The 15,461-nt window shown below is 36.3% G+C and overlaps 1 protein-coding gene across 1 annotated transcript in view; it reads right to left on the bottom strand.

Moving 5' to 3' along the window:
• LOC150096430 (glutamate receptor ionotropic, kainate 2-like) overlaps nucleotides 1-10,657 on the bottom strand; it is an 80,096-nt gene extending 69,439 nt beyond the window's left edge. The window contains exon 1 of the mRNA XM_090409061.1: nucleotides 10,257-10,657. Within this exon, the coding sequence (XP_090265187.1) occupies nucleotides 10,257-10,657 (401 nt within the window). The remainder of the gene's footprint in view (nucleotides 1-10,256) is intronic.
• Nucleotides 10,658-15,461: the final 4,804 nt, after the last annotated feature.

Genomic DNA, 15,461 nt, shown 5'->3' with positions numbered 1-15,461 from the left:
TTCACAGATGAAAATATCTTGCTCATTCTGCCGAAACTGTTTAATGCACCCTCTCTTGAAAAATCTCTAGGGGGATAAAAAGCTTCTTCTTAACATATTCTTGGGTTTTTTATTTAAGCCAGCCACCTACCGATTCTAAGAATGAAATTTCCAACATCTTCAAGGCCTGGTAGGTGCACATCACAGAAATGTAGTTGATGTCTTGCGATGTCACACTCTCCGCTCAACTGGCAAACAGCCAGGTAAGCGACGGACCCATTTTGTTGTCTTCCTTTGGTAGTAGGAGTGGAAATGGAACAAAAATTATCTCATCGACATTTAGGCGACAGGACTCGGAAATGTTCTCAAGAAGATGCGCCATTCAAGACGTTTTTGATAGCGAGAAAACAGCGATTTCTTTTCAAGGTAGGAGGTACTGAAATATGTAGAACTTCTCTCTTGTGAAAATACACACACACGAACAAACGCACACATTTCATCTTTTTGTCTGAGAAACTATAGAATAAACCGTCAACTTAATATAAAATTTGTTAGAGAAAGAAGGGAGGGGGCTTTATTTATCACGACAGAAAAGCAAACTTTCCACTTTCAGTCTCATAAAGTTGGGAGTTGTCTACTTTTCAGGTTTTTCCCTAGTTTGTTCACGCATTCATTGAAAAGAAGTACCAAAAATAATTCATAGTTTATTTATATCACTGCTCTTTAAGGCTTTTAGCATATATTACTAAATCATTGTTAAAAAACAGTGCTCTGAACCATTGCTAGCATAAATTCTGAATAATAAAAACAAATCTAAAAAATCATCCTATTAAAAAAGCAAGCCAAATACCAAGAAATCAAGAGGATAGCATAAGCGGAACTTTACAACTTATATGTCATCCTTTTTCTATTTCTTAAAATAGTTGCATGAGTCTTCTGGTTCAAGTTAATTTCCAGAAATACGGCCCAATGCTTCTAAGAATTAACTGTCCATAGTTGGATAGTTGCACTGCTGTTTGATAACAACTGAATTAACCGCTTTTATGTCATTTACGGTATTTGTAATGATTAACAACAAAACTTTGTTGCTATATCTGCTGAAGTAAAATCGTTTATAAATAACAAAAATAAGACTGGTCATCAGTGACCCCTAGAGCCCACTGTTTTCAAGTTAAGTAGTCGCAGAAATCTCATCTAATCTTACAGTTTGTTTTCTATTTGTCGGATACCTTGTAAACCATTCATACAAAGTTTTTTGAAGTTGATAAAACAGACCAGGAATAAACTCGAAATCGATACAAGGCAGCGACCTCTAACAGTTTCTGCAGCACTTACCTATTTCTCCCTCTTTTTACATGCCACTTCCAATTTGCTCCTACCATGCAAAGACTATTAGTGGAGCTTAAAGAACACAGGAAAAAATATGTTCCAAATATGATAAAAAAACTTTATCTTAATCCAATTAGGAGGAATTGCTTAGAGAACCATCAGCAGCGTGAAAGGCAATGATGTTGATCCAGATCGGTTGAGCAATGAGACTTGTGGGGAAAGGTATTTGTAGTCATCTTGAGTCCTCTATTTATTATTTATTTATTTATTTTTATTATTATTATACTTAATTTTTTCCAACTGATCATATTCTCTTGTTAGTATATTAAATTCCAACCTAGTTTTCCCAAGATGCTCTTTACAGCATCTTGAACCATCCACTGACCAATCCTTTGTGATCGATCATCCTCGAATAACAAACAAAATCGTTCAAAACAACTCGCATTTCGTATAAACTTTTGCAAATGTACACTGGAACAAACACTTCTGTTTAAACTGTCACAGAGACATGCGAAAGACGAACAAAGAGAAAAATATCAATATTACATTTCATCCGGGTAACTTGATCGCCTAGCAACAGCCTCTCTTTCTGTAATTTAAAAAAAGATACAGAAACCTACCAAGTTTTATTATTCTGTCAGCAAAAGTTAAAATAAAAGTTTCATGCATTGTCTATGGTAATGCGCACACGTCTAAGATATATCTTAAGGAATATTGAAGTAATGGAACCAGTCGGCGAAAAGAAAACTGGTAGATGTATTGTTCATTGTATTGCCTTTATTTCCAACAGTATTTCTGCTTTCTGTTAGATTTTACTTCTGTTTTGAATAGTAAAAACAATCCTTTTCAGCTCAACTGATTACTGAATTCAATTTAATTGTTGACTTACACTCGTGTTTTCAAAATAATTGCACTGACTGCTCGCGATTTTGTTTTATTCACGGAAATTTTTATTAACTAATGAAAAAGAACGCTTGTGATTCTGAGATTTTAACATCGTCTGCAGCTAAGCAGAAATCTTTTTTATTTTTAGAGTGGATTCAACATCTTTTAATTTCTGATTAACTCTCGGGATAGTTTCTAGAAATAATGAATGTGGAATGCAATAAATCCAGGAAGATATTTTCATCAAGATTTTAAAGAAAACTAATAGAAAACTACGAACACATAAAACAATGAGAGTTATCTTCGCACTATACGAATGCATTTCCAAAAGGGACATCATAAAAGATGGAAACTCTTTTTGAGTTTCTTGGAGTATCTAAATTGCACTTGGTCAAAAGATAAACTCCTACTGCTCCAGAGTTGTTACGCTTTCTAAAATCAAACATCTCAGATTGGTTTCGCAATAAATTTTTATTAGCTGAACAGAGAGAAGTCTAGCCTGGAGGCTCTCATTTACTTGGGTTAGTTTTCTTTATCCTCAAGTGTATCTAAGCCAAGAAGTTACTTAGTGAAGAGTCTGAAGAAGATGTCATAGCTCCCAGCTAGTAGAAAACGTGATCTTCGGTTTAAGATAACTGAATAAGTTAGCTGAAACTCCTAGGATTCAACAAAGAGGAATTTAAGAGACAGTGAAGACAATTAATTTGAATGATATTAATGAAAGGACCACCAATTAAAATTATTTTCTGCATTAATTTTTATCTTGCATTATTGCAAGAATTAATGGAATTCACTCAAAAGAAAATAATGACATAAGTTGACTGCAGCGGTTTAGCTACAAACAAAGGAAGGTTTCCTACGAAACCGCTCGCTTACCAATCCCACCGTTAATAGCTCATCCTCTCTATGTAAGCGATCCTCCTTGTAGAAAATTAGTTGAGAAGGTTGGATCCGTAATCCAGTGCGGAGTACGACCCAAGATTTGCCTTTCCCTGGAAATACTTGGGTATTTCATCTGAAGATAAGTTAATGGGTAGCAGTCGTGGTGACAAAGGGACATTTGCTCTTTAGTGTGAAAGACCTGGGTTCGGCATATTAGGACTAAGTGAATCTTTTCAATGCAAAGTTGAAGTCTTCGGATTGATAGAAGTAACTGGATTTTTCCTTTCAGAAAATGGACTTTTTCATCCCGCTCAACTCGCAAACTGCTAGATGATCACAAGCAGTTAACAGACACACTGGCTCGAATACACTGACATACTCGAACCCTCCACTTTTCTTGAGATTCATTCGTATTTGCTCGTTATGTTTAAATTTGATTTATGTTTTATTCCCATTAACTTAATTATACAGATAAATTTAATCCAAGCGAACAATATTTTAAGTCGTTGATGTGAACGCAAGTAAGTGGCCGATCCGGTTTGAAGAATTGTTAATTTGCCCGCTCTCCAATCAATAAAGTTCAGGTTGGAATCCTGCCGTAGACATCGATGTCTTCTGATTGTCTTCAGTTCAGAAATAAATGTCATCTTCCGGTGTCACACCAACCTGCTTATTGGTTTGAAAAACTTGCATGTTTGGAAGTTTTTCAAACCTTCCTTACCCTAAGTATTTATGACTGTAGCCGTGTGTGTTCACGGGACCGATTTGAGGGATGAAAAACTCGGTTCCTAGTGAAAACCATCCACCTCCGTATGAGACCGGTTAACTCACATTTAGTTGAAAGAGACCAGATAAATGTGGATGGGAATCGAACCTAGATCTTTCCGACCAAAGGACTTCGTCCATACCCATTGAACTACGGAGGCTCAATTACTGAATCCTGTAAAAGTAAATAAAAAAACATAAAAATAAAATAATCATTAAAATCTCTATACTCGTAGGTCTGCATCAATTCGCATGTGAAGAGGCATAGGGAAAAACTGTACAGTACATTCACAGCATTATCCACTTAACTAGGTGATATACAAATATTAACGAGAATAAACTTAACGCTTATGTTGTAACCAAGGGAAGAAATTGCCATACCAATTACAAGAAAGATAATACGTATATATAGGGTCTGCGTTCCATAGAATTGATGTTCCCTTGCCTATATCTATGATTATTTCAGTAACATGAATTTTCGCTAATATATAATTACTGTTTCCATGTGCTAACACTCTTATAATGTGTGTTTGGAATATACGTCAACATTCCCGCCTCTGTTTTTTTATGACGATAATATATTTTATATTGTCAAATAATTTATTACAGTGTTGGTAGCTATCTGTGGAAAGAATTTCTTTAATATCTCTCTATTTACTTTCAGTAGTGTCATCAAGTTTTTCCAGCGAAAATGCAGGGGGAATTATAGAGAAAATGTTTGATTCTTTTTGACGACTAGAATAGCAGTCTACGTAAAGTTCATAGGTCAAGTATGTCATAAAGACCTGGTTCAAATCCTGTCTAGGGTACGAAGAATCTTTATTGGGATTTTTGAGGGAAGGTGAGTTAGCTAGTCTCTCACACAGCGGCGGAAAGGTTTCTCTGTCAGACCTAGGAGTTTTCGTCTTACAATCAAAGAAACCAGCAGGAGTTGTTAGTGAAGATATTCCGGTATGGGGATTGTTCTCATGGACATCACTGATTCTCTCATCCTTACTGAACACACTATGACTGCTAATTCTTTCTTGGGGATTATTTCGTATCAGGTATTGTCCAAGATGTGGCCTGATGGATTTGAACTCTTCCAGCAAGACAAACGCGTGCTTACAAAGCTCGCCTTGCAAGCATAATTCGAAGTTCCCATAAGAGCATTTGAATTCATCATACATTTGTGGGATCACGTGGAACGCATAATCGCCAATACCTCGTTTAGTCGCTAACCTTACGGAAAAGTATTTTGTCTAGTTGGTCCAGAATACATCAGGAGACCTTCCGTGTCTTAGTAGAGTCAATGCCAACACGAATGCAAGGTTATCTCACCCAGAAGAGGGCGATATTAATGTTTTGGCTCATACGTGTAATTATTTAGGCATAAGACAACCGATCACCTTATTCTAAAATTATCGCTACGAAGTGCAATCTGCGTTAGTGAGCCTTAAAGGCCTAGTCTCGGATTATTATTAAAGTATAGATGACGTCATAATTCATTCACTATGTCGTAATTGATATTCCCACTGCATTTGTTTGCATTTATTCTACGCTTTTTATATCTAAACATATGTACAGTCCAGAGTTCATTTGAACGTACCGGTTGGTATTGCTGAGAACGCTGAATACCATTCACCCATCAAACGATCCCAATAATACGAAATTGCCAAAACTATGAAGCATCAAGATGCCAATAACCAACGACACTCTATTGGAATTCTGAATAAGTAAACTTCATCCATTTGCATCTGTACTGTAACGATATTATGGTCTAAAAACATGTTCAACCTCTCTTGCCATACATTATTCACGTGCTGATGAATTCCTCCTAAGTTAATAGCTACTTCCATTTAGACGATCTTCGCTCGTTCATAATTCATTTGACCAAATTCGTGCCCGCCCATTAGCAATTTCCCAGAAGTGATCAAAACAACCGTGGGCTGCTACTAAGTAAAAGTCGGTGGCTGATATTTAATTACAATTTTGTCGCCATGTGCGTAGATCTGTTTGAGCAGTGTGGGTGGAAACAGTGCTAGGCATTGCAGACAATGTTTCTTCTCAGAAATTTTAAACTAGGAAACACAAGAACTATGATATAAATAGTGCTTTGTTATTCACCACAGGGTAAGCCTTTTTAATCCCGAAAGTTCGTAAAAGGCCCTCTTCACAAATAAGTGACTTCAAAAAAAAATGATTATTTCAAGTCAACTACTCTACGTTTAAGCCAAGAAATATAAAACATTGATAGCACATATTACTCATCCTCACCAGCAATATCTATCATAAGTAAAGTTTAATTAATCCAATGATAAAAGGGATGCTCACATTACCAAATTATTAAACTTTTAACGAAATAATGCAGAAAGATGAGAGCGTAAAAAAATATACAAAATAGAATTTTTCTTTCTCTCTTTCATTATTCCCTTCTCTTTTGCAGGTAATTCAATCACAAAAACAACTCAGATTGGAAACTGGAAACGACGTGGGTTCTGTTAAAGGTGCGGCAACAATTTACAAACCTTTTTCAACTGAAACTAAACTATCCAGTCTTACACTAAGACTGAGTTCCTCAGCAATGCGAGTAACGTCTTGAACACATAAAAGTAAGCTCATCATCTATTTTCTTCATGGCTCTACATTCCTCACCATTAATTGTGAATAACACATAGGATCGTTCCATTTATTTCTTCTTTCTCTTTCTAAGTGTGCTTGTGTCGGTCCTTTCTTATTTTCCAAATTAATGTTTCTCTTTTCATGTACTCTCAACTTTCCGGTTTTGCCATGTTGTATTTCTTTCTCTCTCTTATTTGTGTGTGTCCTCATGCTGTTTTCTCTTCCTATCCTTCTACTCGTATTTATTGTTCTTTCTGCTATTCGTTTTCTGTCCATCTGAAGGTAGGTTCTTGTTTCTTTCTTTTAAACTTTCTGTCTCTTTTACTGCTTTACTCTGATGGCTTTCTGATTTATGCAATATTTTTCATGTAAAGTATCCGCTTTACTCAAGTTTTACAGCTCCATTTTCATTCTCTTGCATCATTTATTATGTTTTGATTCCTTTGATGTTCAGTCATTTATATATGTATATCTGCATAACAACAACTGACTCCTTTGTAGCTTCTGGAGAATCCAGTATTACAAGTGAGAACTGATTAGAGTACTCGTCGTTTGCCAAATGCCAGATGCATCAATGATGCTTGATGTGAGAGTCACGTTGAACAGATACAAAGACCTTATCAATGGTGAATGGAATTAATTAGTTGTTCAGATCCTGTTCTCTCTGTCTGTCGTTTGATTTCGACCCGGAGGACCTAATTAGTTGTAGAAATGCAGGAGCAGATGGTCTGTGCTTTCTTGATTAACAACAGCATTCAAAGGAAAATCTGTAGGGTTCTTGTTGCTTTTCTGAAAAATCCAAATTTCCTAAATAGTTTCTTTTGAGAATTACAATTTTATCAGAATTTTGAGAATTTAGAACTTTTCTCAGAAGACGTCAAGAACTGTAATTATTAGAAATTGAAACTGTGCCCATGTCATCAGACAGTACATCATTTGACAACAGCCATATTAACCGGAAGAGATAACAATGGATATAAAACTACAGAAAGGCTAACCAGGTTCTGAACACAAAGCACGCGATAAAACGTGCCGTGTTGTAGCGAATTGGCATCTTTCTAATATTTTACAAGGTGATAGTTGACTATTGTTAGTAGTCAACAGCAGCTATGGAAACTGTGGCCCTGAGGAAAAATAACATCAGCAGGATGGAAGTAGCAGAGATAAGAATGCTTAGGTGGATGTGCGGTGTGACCAGAAAGGATCATCTGAGAAATGAATATGTCAGGGGAACAGTGAAAGTTACGAACTTAGGAGCGAAGATACAGGAGGCAAGGTTGAGATGGTTTGGTCATGTGATGAGGAGGGAGGACAAATATGTGGGCAGAAGGGTCATGCAGATGGATGTGCAAGGAAGGAGGAAGCGTGGGCGGCCAAAGAAGAGATGGAGGGAGCTGATAGAAGAGGACTTGAGGATGAAGAATTTGGATGTGGTGACAGCCCAAGACAGGGGGATGTGGAGGAGACTCATCATCAACAGTGACCCCACGTAAGTGGGAGAAGCTGCAGAGGAATATAGTTGACTATTTATGAAAAAAAAACAACTAAAATATAGGAACTTTTAACATTATTTAATGCTATCTGCAGTTTATTGTAACATTAAAAATGATAAAAAAGCAATAATGATGTATGGCTTTAGAATGCTTATAACGATAAAATTATAACGATAAAATGAAGCAAAAATTAAAATTGGAGTATAGAATTTGATAAGATTTTAGATTGACTAATATACTTGCTTTCATTCAAGAATAATGAAGAGTTCACTTCATTACTAAGCAAAATCAATTAGCTTTTATGAATCTTTCCACTAAAACAAATTGTTTAGTAATACTTTCCTTCACTTTTCAACCTCCATTTAATCGCTGCAGTATCACGTTAACCAAATAATTCGAATTAATGAATATCGATTAAAATAAAAGACCTATAAATTACTTTCTTGGATGAACTGATGGATGGATTTTGAATGAATCATACCTATTGTCTACTATAATTTTAGGTACAAAGCTTGGCTTAAATCGGAACTTTTAATACGTTAATCACCTGAGCGGTTGACAGGAAAAATACAATGCGGTATTTAAGAAAAGCGCCCGAGATTTGGTAAAAAAAATCCCCTGAATAAGTGGATCTTCCAAAGATCCACTTATTCAGGGGAATAAATGGATCTTTGGCTAAGAAAGCATAAGATGAAAAGATTGAAAAGGCATTTCTTGCATCAGGGAGCGATGCAACCAGGTCTTTCTCAATAACTACAAGGAATTCATTCATATTCGTTCCTAGAAGTGGCTATTGTCCAGTGAACCGAAGGCCATGTTAATTAGATGCTTCTTCACCTGCATCAGGTTTACATTGTAATAGAAAACAAGGGTGGAACTCCCTATGCCAGCAGTGCATTTTCAGACACTCTGACAAAACCATAAGGCACATTTTAAATAAAGCTAGTGATGTCTATGCGATGAAAACAGGAATTAAACCAGAAGCTGGAAACAGAATATCTTTTTGATTTACTCCAATCCTTCTATACAGATTTGCTCTTCTTTTTATCTATTTGTTAGTCTCTCTCTCTCTTTCTCTCTCTCTCTTCTGCCTTTTGTTTCTGTTTATATCTCTGGTTTTTCTATCTTCTGTTCTGTGCAGCAACGGTTCTGCATATTTCTAGTTTACTCTTTATTCTCCTCTTTGTACATCTCACTTTACGTTATATTCTCTCTTTTGGACCTTTTCCATCCATTCTTCTCTGTTGTTCTATTCTATTATTTACTTTTCTTCAATTCCTTTTCTTTCTTCTGTCTGTCTCGTTTCAGTTTCATTTATCATTTAACATCCCCCCACACACACACACTTCCGTGAATAATAAAGAGGAAGAATAATTCTCTATGGCTGCAACGATCTGATTCTAATCCCTCTGTGATCCGAGAAACTTTTATAAATCAAAAGGAAAACAACTTGTTATTGTGGAGCACAAATTTTAAGTAAGTGACCGTTAAATGTCGCATGTCCCGATTCCGACAATCCTCTCGGTTGAAGGCTCTAGTGCGCCGAAACTAATTTACTGTCCCGTTCTTCCTGATAAGGCGAAGAAGACTCAACCAGTAAATGGATTAATAGAGAACTGACCCAGTTCATCACGTGACAAGCGGTTTTTTTTTTCTTGCCGAAGGGAAATTTTTACTTGGAGACTTCACACGTACCATATAAAAGAAAAATTCAAATGATAGTGAACTTTGTTCCTTCCCATCTGAATTACAAACTGACTCTGTGGTTTTAAAAGGAAGGACTTCTCCTTTAAAGTCTGTAATTTGTTCACGGAGTTATTTTCCTCAAGAAATCAGAAAACTAGGGATCTTTATTAAATTCACCATCCTGATCCGCTATTAAATGCTGCTGGAACCTTTGAGATGGCACAAATTTCATCATGTGAGTCATTTAGCTTCCCTCAGCACTTCTTGTGACTTCAATTTCGTCAACTTTGTTATATGATGTGCAGAAATACTCTCTACGCATTGCAGGTCTTATTTAATCAAATGCCATCTTTATTATTTTTTTTTATTTTCTTTGGTCTTCATACATGAACTTTCTTTCACTGTTATATTTCCATCTCGAAAAAATAAAAATTCTCTGTAGCCTGTAAGTTTAAATTAAATCATACTTTAAATAGAAAAAATAGAGAATTGCAATTGATGTGTTTCAAATTCTATTAAGAACGTGGTGCTTCTCTGCATGGTTGTTTGTTATGCGGTGAAACAACCTTCTCGTTCAGGATCATTTTCACTTTTAAGACTTGATCACACTGAAACGGAACAAAAAGAAAAACTTACCGATCTTCAGCACTGTCGGCAAACCAGCAACCAAGCACACCAAACAGAGAGCAACCAAAGCGATTACGGGTCGGCACGAGGTCACCATCACATCCCAAACACGTGCAAAACACCCCTGAGGTTAAAGTAATTCCGCTGCGTACCGACACTCCCTTACGGAGGGAGGACGAGATGAGTTCCGTGCGCGAGTTGCGAGACTTCTTCCTCCATCGCCTACGACACCAGCCTTGCACGGCGGAGCTTCCATTCCGCTGATTAAAGCGCCACGATCGGCGACGGTCTGGCGGAGCCAGCGAATGGCCACATCCTGGCGATCCGTTGCAGAGGGCGCCGTTGGCCTCGTGCCGCGTAAAACGCGTCTCGCGCTTCTTTCCACCCCGGCGACAGGAACAGTACGACATCTCGAGCACGCTCCGTGAAACAATGGACGACCCGGTCGGCAGTGTGTTACGATCGTTCGACCAGGAGCAAATACGTAGGACCAGCCCTTCCTGACGTCACCTGAAGAGGTCGTCGGTGTGGACCTCTCCGTCTATTGCATCATTTGGGCAACTTCCTGTCCGAACAATAACAACAAAAGTCTAAATGTTGTATATATTTCAAGACGCAGATGACAACTTCTTTTTTCAGGACAACATTGCTATTTGTAATTTACTTGTTTTTTGTTATCCTTATACGTGCACTCATAAAATCCAGGATTGTTCTGTAAAATTTGTTGCAATCCGGCACTCAAAGATTTCCGTAAATTTTATTTGGAAATCTTTCGGTGTTATCTTTGAAATTTAGAAAGGGTCTTCCAACTACTGAACAGACAATACGAAGTCCAGAAAATACGATGAAAAAAAAAATAATCGTCAAGTTTTTGTTATTAAGTCATTACTATTCTTTCCCATCACCCATCATGTGGAAAGACAGAAAATTATTAAAAGCGGACTTAATAACATAGAATTATCCCATCGGGATAGCACATTACTAATTAGGACTATTTGTCAGATGGAAGATGACAACATAACAGGACAAATCTCAATTTCTTTTGACTTGAGGATTGATATGAGTTATTTAAAGCAAGCTACAGAAAGAGAGAGAAAGTTTAATGTTGTGAAACAACATCATTATATGCGTCTCTTAAAAAGGTTACAAAATATACAATCTTTTCAGCGTTATGTCACAATTTCAATATTTCCTAAAACTATTATGGAAAGAGGCCATTTAACTCTTTCCACCTACTCCATAGGTCCTAGTACAAAATTAGTACAAAAACTGTTAGTTCAAAATCCACTTGTTATTTTCTTACGTTTTCTCTAATTCACAATCATGTTCGCCGAAGTTGGGAAAATACAGATCTCCGTAACCCACAGATATCATCCAAACGTTAATGCATAGAGGACAATTGACCTTGATGGGACAGACCAGAACAGCCACAGAGCTAAAGAGAGTCCTAAGAATCCAGCATTGAATCGATGGGGATGCACGATGTCTGTTCGGTTCTAACGTGGAACATACCTTATGGGATGTCGAGATGACCTCCAATGAACACGAAGATTGTGTGGTATATAATACATACACATAAGAACATTTTTATAAGATTTTTAGAAAATAGTAAAATCTTGGAATATATTAGGACGTAAATTACTAACTCATTAAGTCATAGTATAGTTTTTTTTTTAAATAAGAATCTGCATTTTAGTAAAATACAAGTTAGTGCTATTTTAAACACCTCTCTCTCTCTCTCTCTCTCTCTCTCTCTCTCTCTCTCTCTCTCTCTCTCTCTCTCTCTCTCTCTCTGTCTTTCTGTTATACTTTATGGGAAACAAAGTATGACAAAAGCAAGCTGGATATCTTCCAAAAAAGTGTAATAAATAACGAAAGAACACAGAGACACAATGTAAAGATTTTTGTCACAAAGACTTGCGAATTCTCTTTAAAACTGTGTACTTTGGCGAGGAGGCGCTGCAGTCGTGACAGAAGCAGACGACGCTTAGGACTTGATTAGCAAAGTTTCCGCTGTGTGTGGTATCCATTTTTTTTAAATGTGCCCGAAGTGAAAGAATAAGTACAACATTAGTGTTTGAAGGCAAATTATAATGTTTTTGTAGTTTCAAGAATCTTGTAAAGCAAGTTTGTGTCAAGTTTTTCAGAAATAAATAACATCACTAGAGTTACATCAGTGAAATGCGTATGAATGTGTTCTAAAAGTATACGTATAAGCGAGCATTCATTCTGCGTAATGATCAAGACTTTCACCAGCTTTACCACTCATCACAAGTCCGAATTTTACTGGCGCAGTCGATAGGACCTACAAGGTGAGAGCAATTCGTTATGTAAATGCATGCTCCCATGTTTTAGAGTTCTATTTTGATTATTTGGGCGAAAGTCTGTTCTAATACAAAAAAAAAAAAAAAAAAAATAGTGTTCGTAGTTTGTTCCATCCTGGAACAGTAGTAGTTTTGATTTCTCGCCAGAGAAAGAATACGTCAGTATTCAAATTTTGTTCCATCCTGGAACAGTAGTACAACAGTTTGGATAAATGAAAAACACGCCAGTGTTCAAGCTATATTTTCGTCCCAGATAGTTCAGAATAGTTGTTTTTTTTTTTCATTTTAAATTTATTTTGTTCTGCAGTTACCGATTTGTCCTGTTTTGCATGTTAGTTCCATCTTGGAACAGTCAGAACTTGTGATTTCTCGCCAGAGAAAGAACACGACAGTGTTATCATAGTTAATTTTTGCATACTGTTTTGATAGTTCTGTTTCGAGATTTCAGTTATTATATAGTAGCGGTGTAAAATCGGAACTATTTTTTTGTTTTTGTTTTGTTTTTATATATCCACATATATATATATATATATATATATATATATATATATATATATATATATATATATATATATATATATATATATATATATATATATATATATATATATATATATATATATATATATATATATATATATATATATATATATATTTGTGTATTTGAAAGTGTAGTAAATTGTGTAGTTGAAGTTTTTATCTGATAATATTGTAAGATTTATCTATGTTTACAAATGATATGTTGAATTTAATTATGAGTCCCATAATCGCCAAATGTATACATCTCTTTTTGGGCTTTTAAAAAAAAAAAAAAAGAAAAAAAAAAGTGCAATTGATTCTTTTTTTTAGGGTGATTTTTTTTTTATCAGTAAAGAGAGTTATTGTTTAGCACCATGACTTATTTAACCAAAGGTAGAAAGGAAGATTTACGTAAATTGGCTGAAGAATTGGGAGAGAAGCCAACTGTTGAAATGAAAGTGATAGATCTTAAAATGATTATTACGGGAAGTAAATTTTATGAAGAAGAATTTGTTAAAGGGATGTTGGAGACGATTATTAGTACCAGACTCGAGGAAGAACTGATGAAGAAAGAATTAGAAGCTCAACGGCGGAAGGAAGAACTAGAAGCCCAATGCCGGAAAGATGAATTGGGGGCCCAACAGAAAAGAGAACAAATGGAGTTCGAGTTGAAGAAACTGGAAATTGAAGCGCGTGTTCAACCAACCTCAACTCCAGTATCCAGTGACAATAAACCATATTGTCTTGAACTAATTAAGCTAATGCCTAGGTTTAGATTACAAGAGGATGACATTGTGATATACCTATCCCTGTTTGAAAGACAAGCTAAGAGAACAAAAATAGATGTTAAAGACTGGATATCATGTCTCTTGACTTTGTTACCATTTGAGATTGTCCAATTAATTGGTAGAGAGTCAGAAGAAAATTGCGAAGATTATGAATATATTAAAACAATTCTACTAAAGAGATTTAGACTGAATCCTGAAAGTTTCAGAAAAAAGTGTGATGCACCAAAAGGTTGCTGAAAAATCTTGGAGGGATTTCTGTTATGAAATAACTAATTATTTCGAAGAGTGGATTGGTGGCCTTGATATCAAGGATTTTGAAGGGTTAAAAGATCTAATTATTACGGATCAACTGAAGAAGAAAGTACCACATGAAGTGAGAGAACATCTCTTAGACGACTGGACAAAATTCGTTTCTCCAACTAAGTTAGCTGACAGATTGGACGAATACGACAGTGTTCGTAGTACATCAAGGAAGCCCATCGGAGCTATTCCGAAGGACAAGGTTACTGAAAAGTTTAGACCTTATACTCCACCTGCTGAGCGAACATTCAAAAATAAGTTATCTCCCTCTCAAAGTCCACCGAGATGGTACCAGCCGTGGCGAAATGATGATTCATACAAGCCTCACTACAAACCAACTTGTTTTACTTGTAGAAGGGAAGGTCATATTGCCAAGTTTTGTATGAAAAATAGTCAATCAAAAGGTACTCCTACTACAGCACACAGTAACCTAGTTCAAACGTCTACCACTGGGAATGACGATAAATCAGGTGTGTTGACTGCCAAAATTTCCATTCCAGTATCCAAATCAGTGGACATTGATCGAAATGTAGATGATTTGAAGGTGGTCAAAATCAAATGTGGAAGTAGGGTTTTAAATGGAATAATAGATACGGGAGCGCAAATATCGGTAGTGCGCGAAGATTTAGTGGCAGATACGCCCCATGATGGAGAAAGTAAGATAGAAATATCTTCTGCTTTCGGAGAAAATGAAATAACACCCTTAAGGATTTTTGAAATGAAAATTGATGATAATTTACATGGTAATGTTCCAGTCACATGTGCTGTCTCAAGAAAACTGGTTACCGATCTGCTACTGAGCTCCTCTGCCTATGAAATGCTGGTCGAAAGCGTCGAGCTACATGAGAGTAGTCATCATTGGGAGACACCGGTTCTGAAATCAAAAGATTTAAGCGATAAACGGTCAGAAGATGATGAAGATGAAGACATGCCTTCGAAAATAACCAGTACAGCATTGGCAGTAAGTACGATAGAGTCCCCACCAGGTGAAGAAAATGAGTGTATACCAGAAAAAACAAAATTCGAATTCGGCAAACTTCAAAAGGATGATGAGACGCTTCGAAGGTGTTTTGAATGGGCAAAAAGACAGAAAAATTCCTATGCGTTTGACAATGGGGTTCTGCTTCATAATGAACATATTTGTGGCGAGAATATTAGACAAGTAGTGCTACCGCGTGTGAAACGAGAGAATGTCTTAAAGATGGCACATGAAATCCCTCTTGCTGGCCATCTCGGCGAAAAGAAAACCCGTCAGCGAATCAAGTACTCATTCTTTTGGCCTA

This window comes from Typopeltis vanoorti, chromosome 19 (assembly GCF_054136105.1).
Source record: "Typopeltis vanoorti isolate ZY-2024b chromosome 19, IOZ_Tvanoo_1.0, whole genome shotgun sequence".
NCBI lineage: Eukaryota > Metazoa > Arthropoda > Arachnida > Uropygi > Thelyphonidae > Typopeltis > Typopeltis vanoorti.
This window is presented reverse-complemented; position numbering and strand designations above follow the sequence as displayed.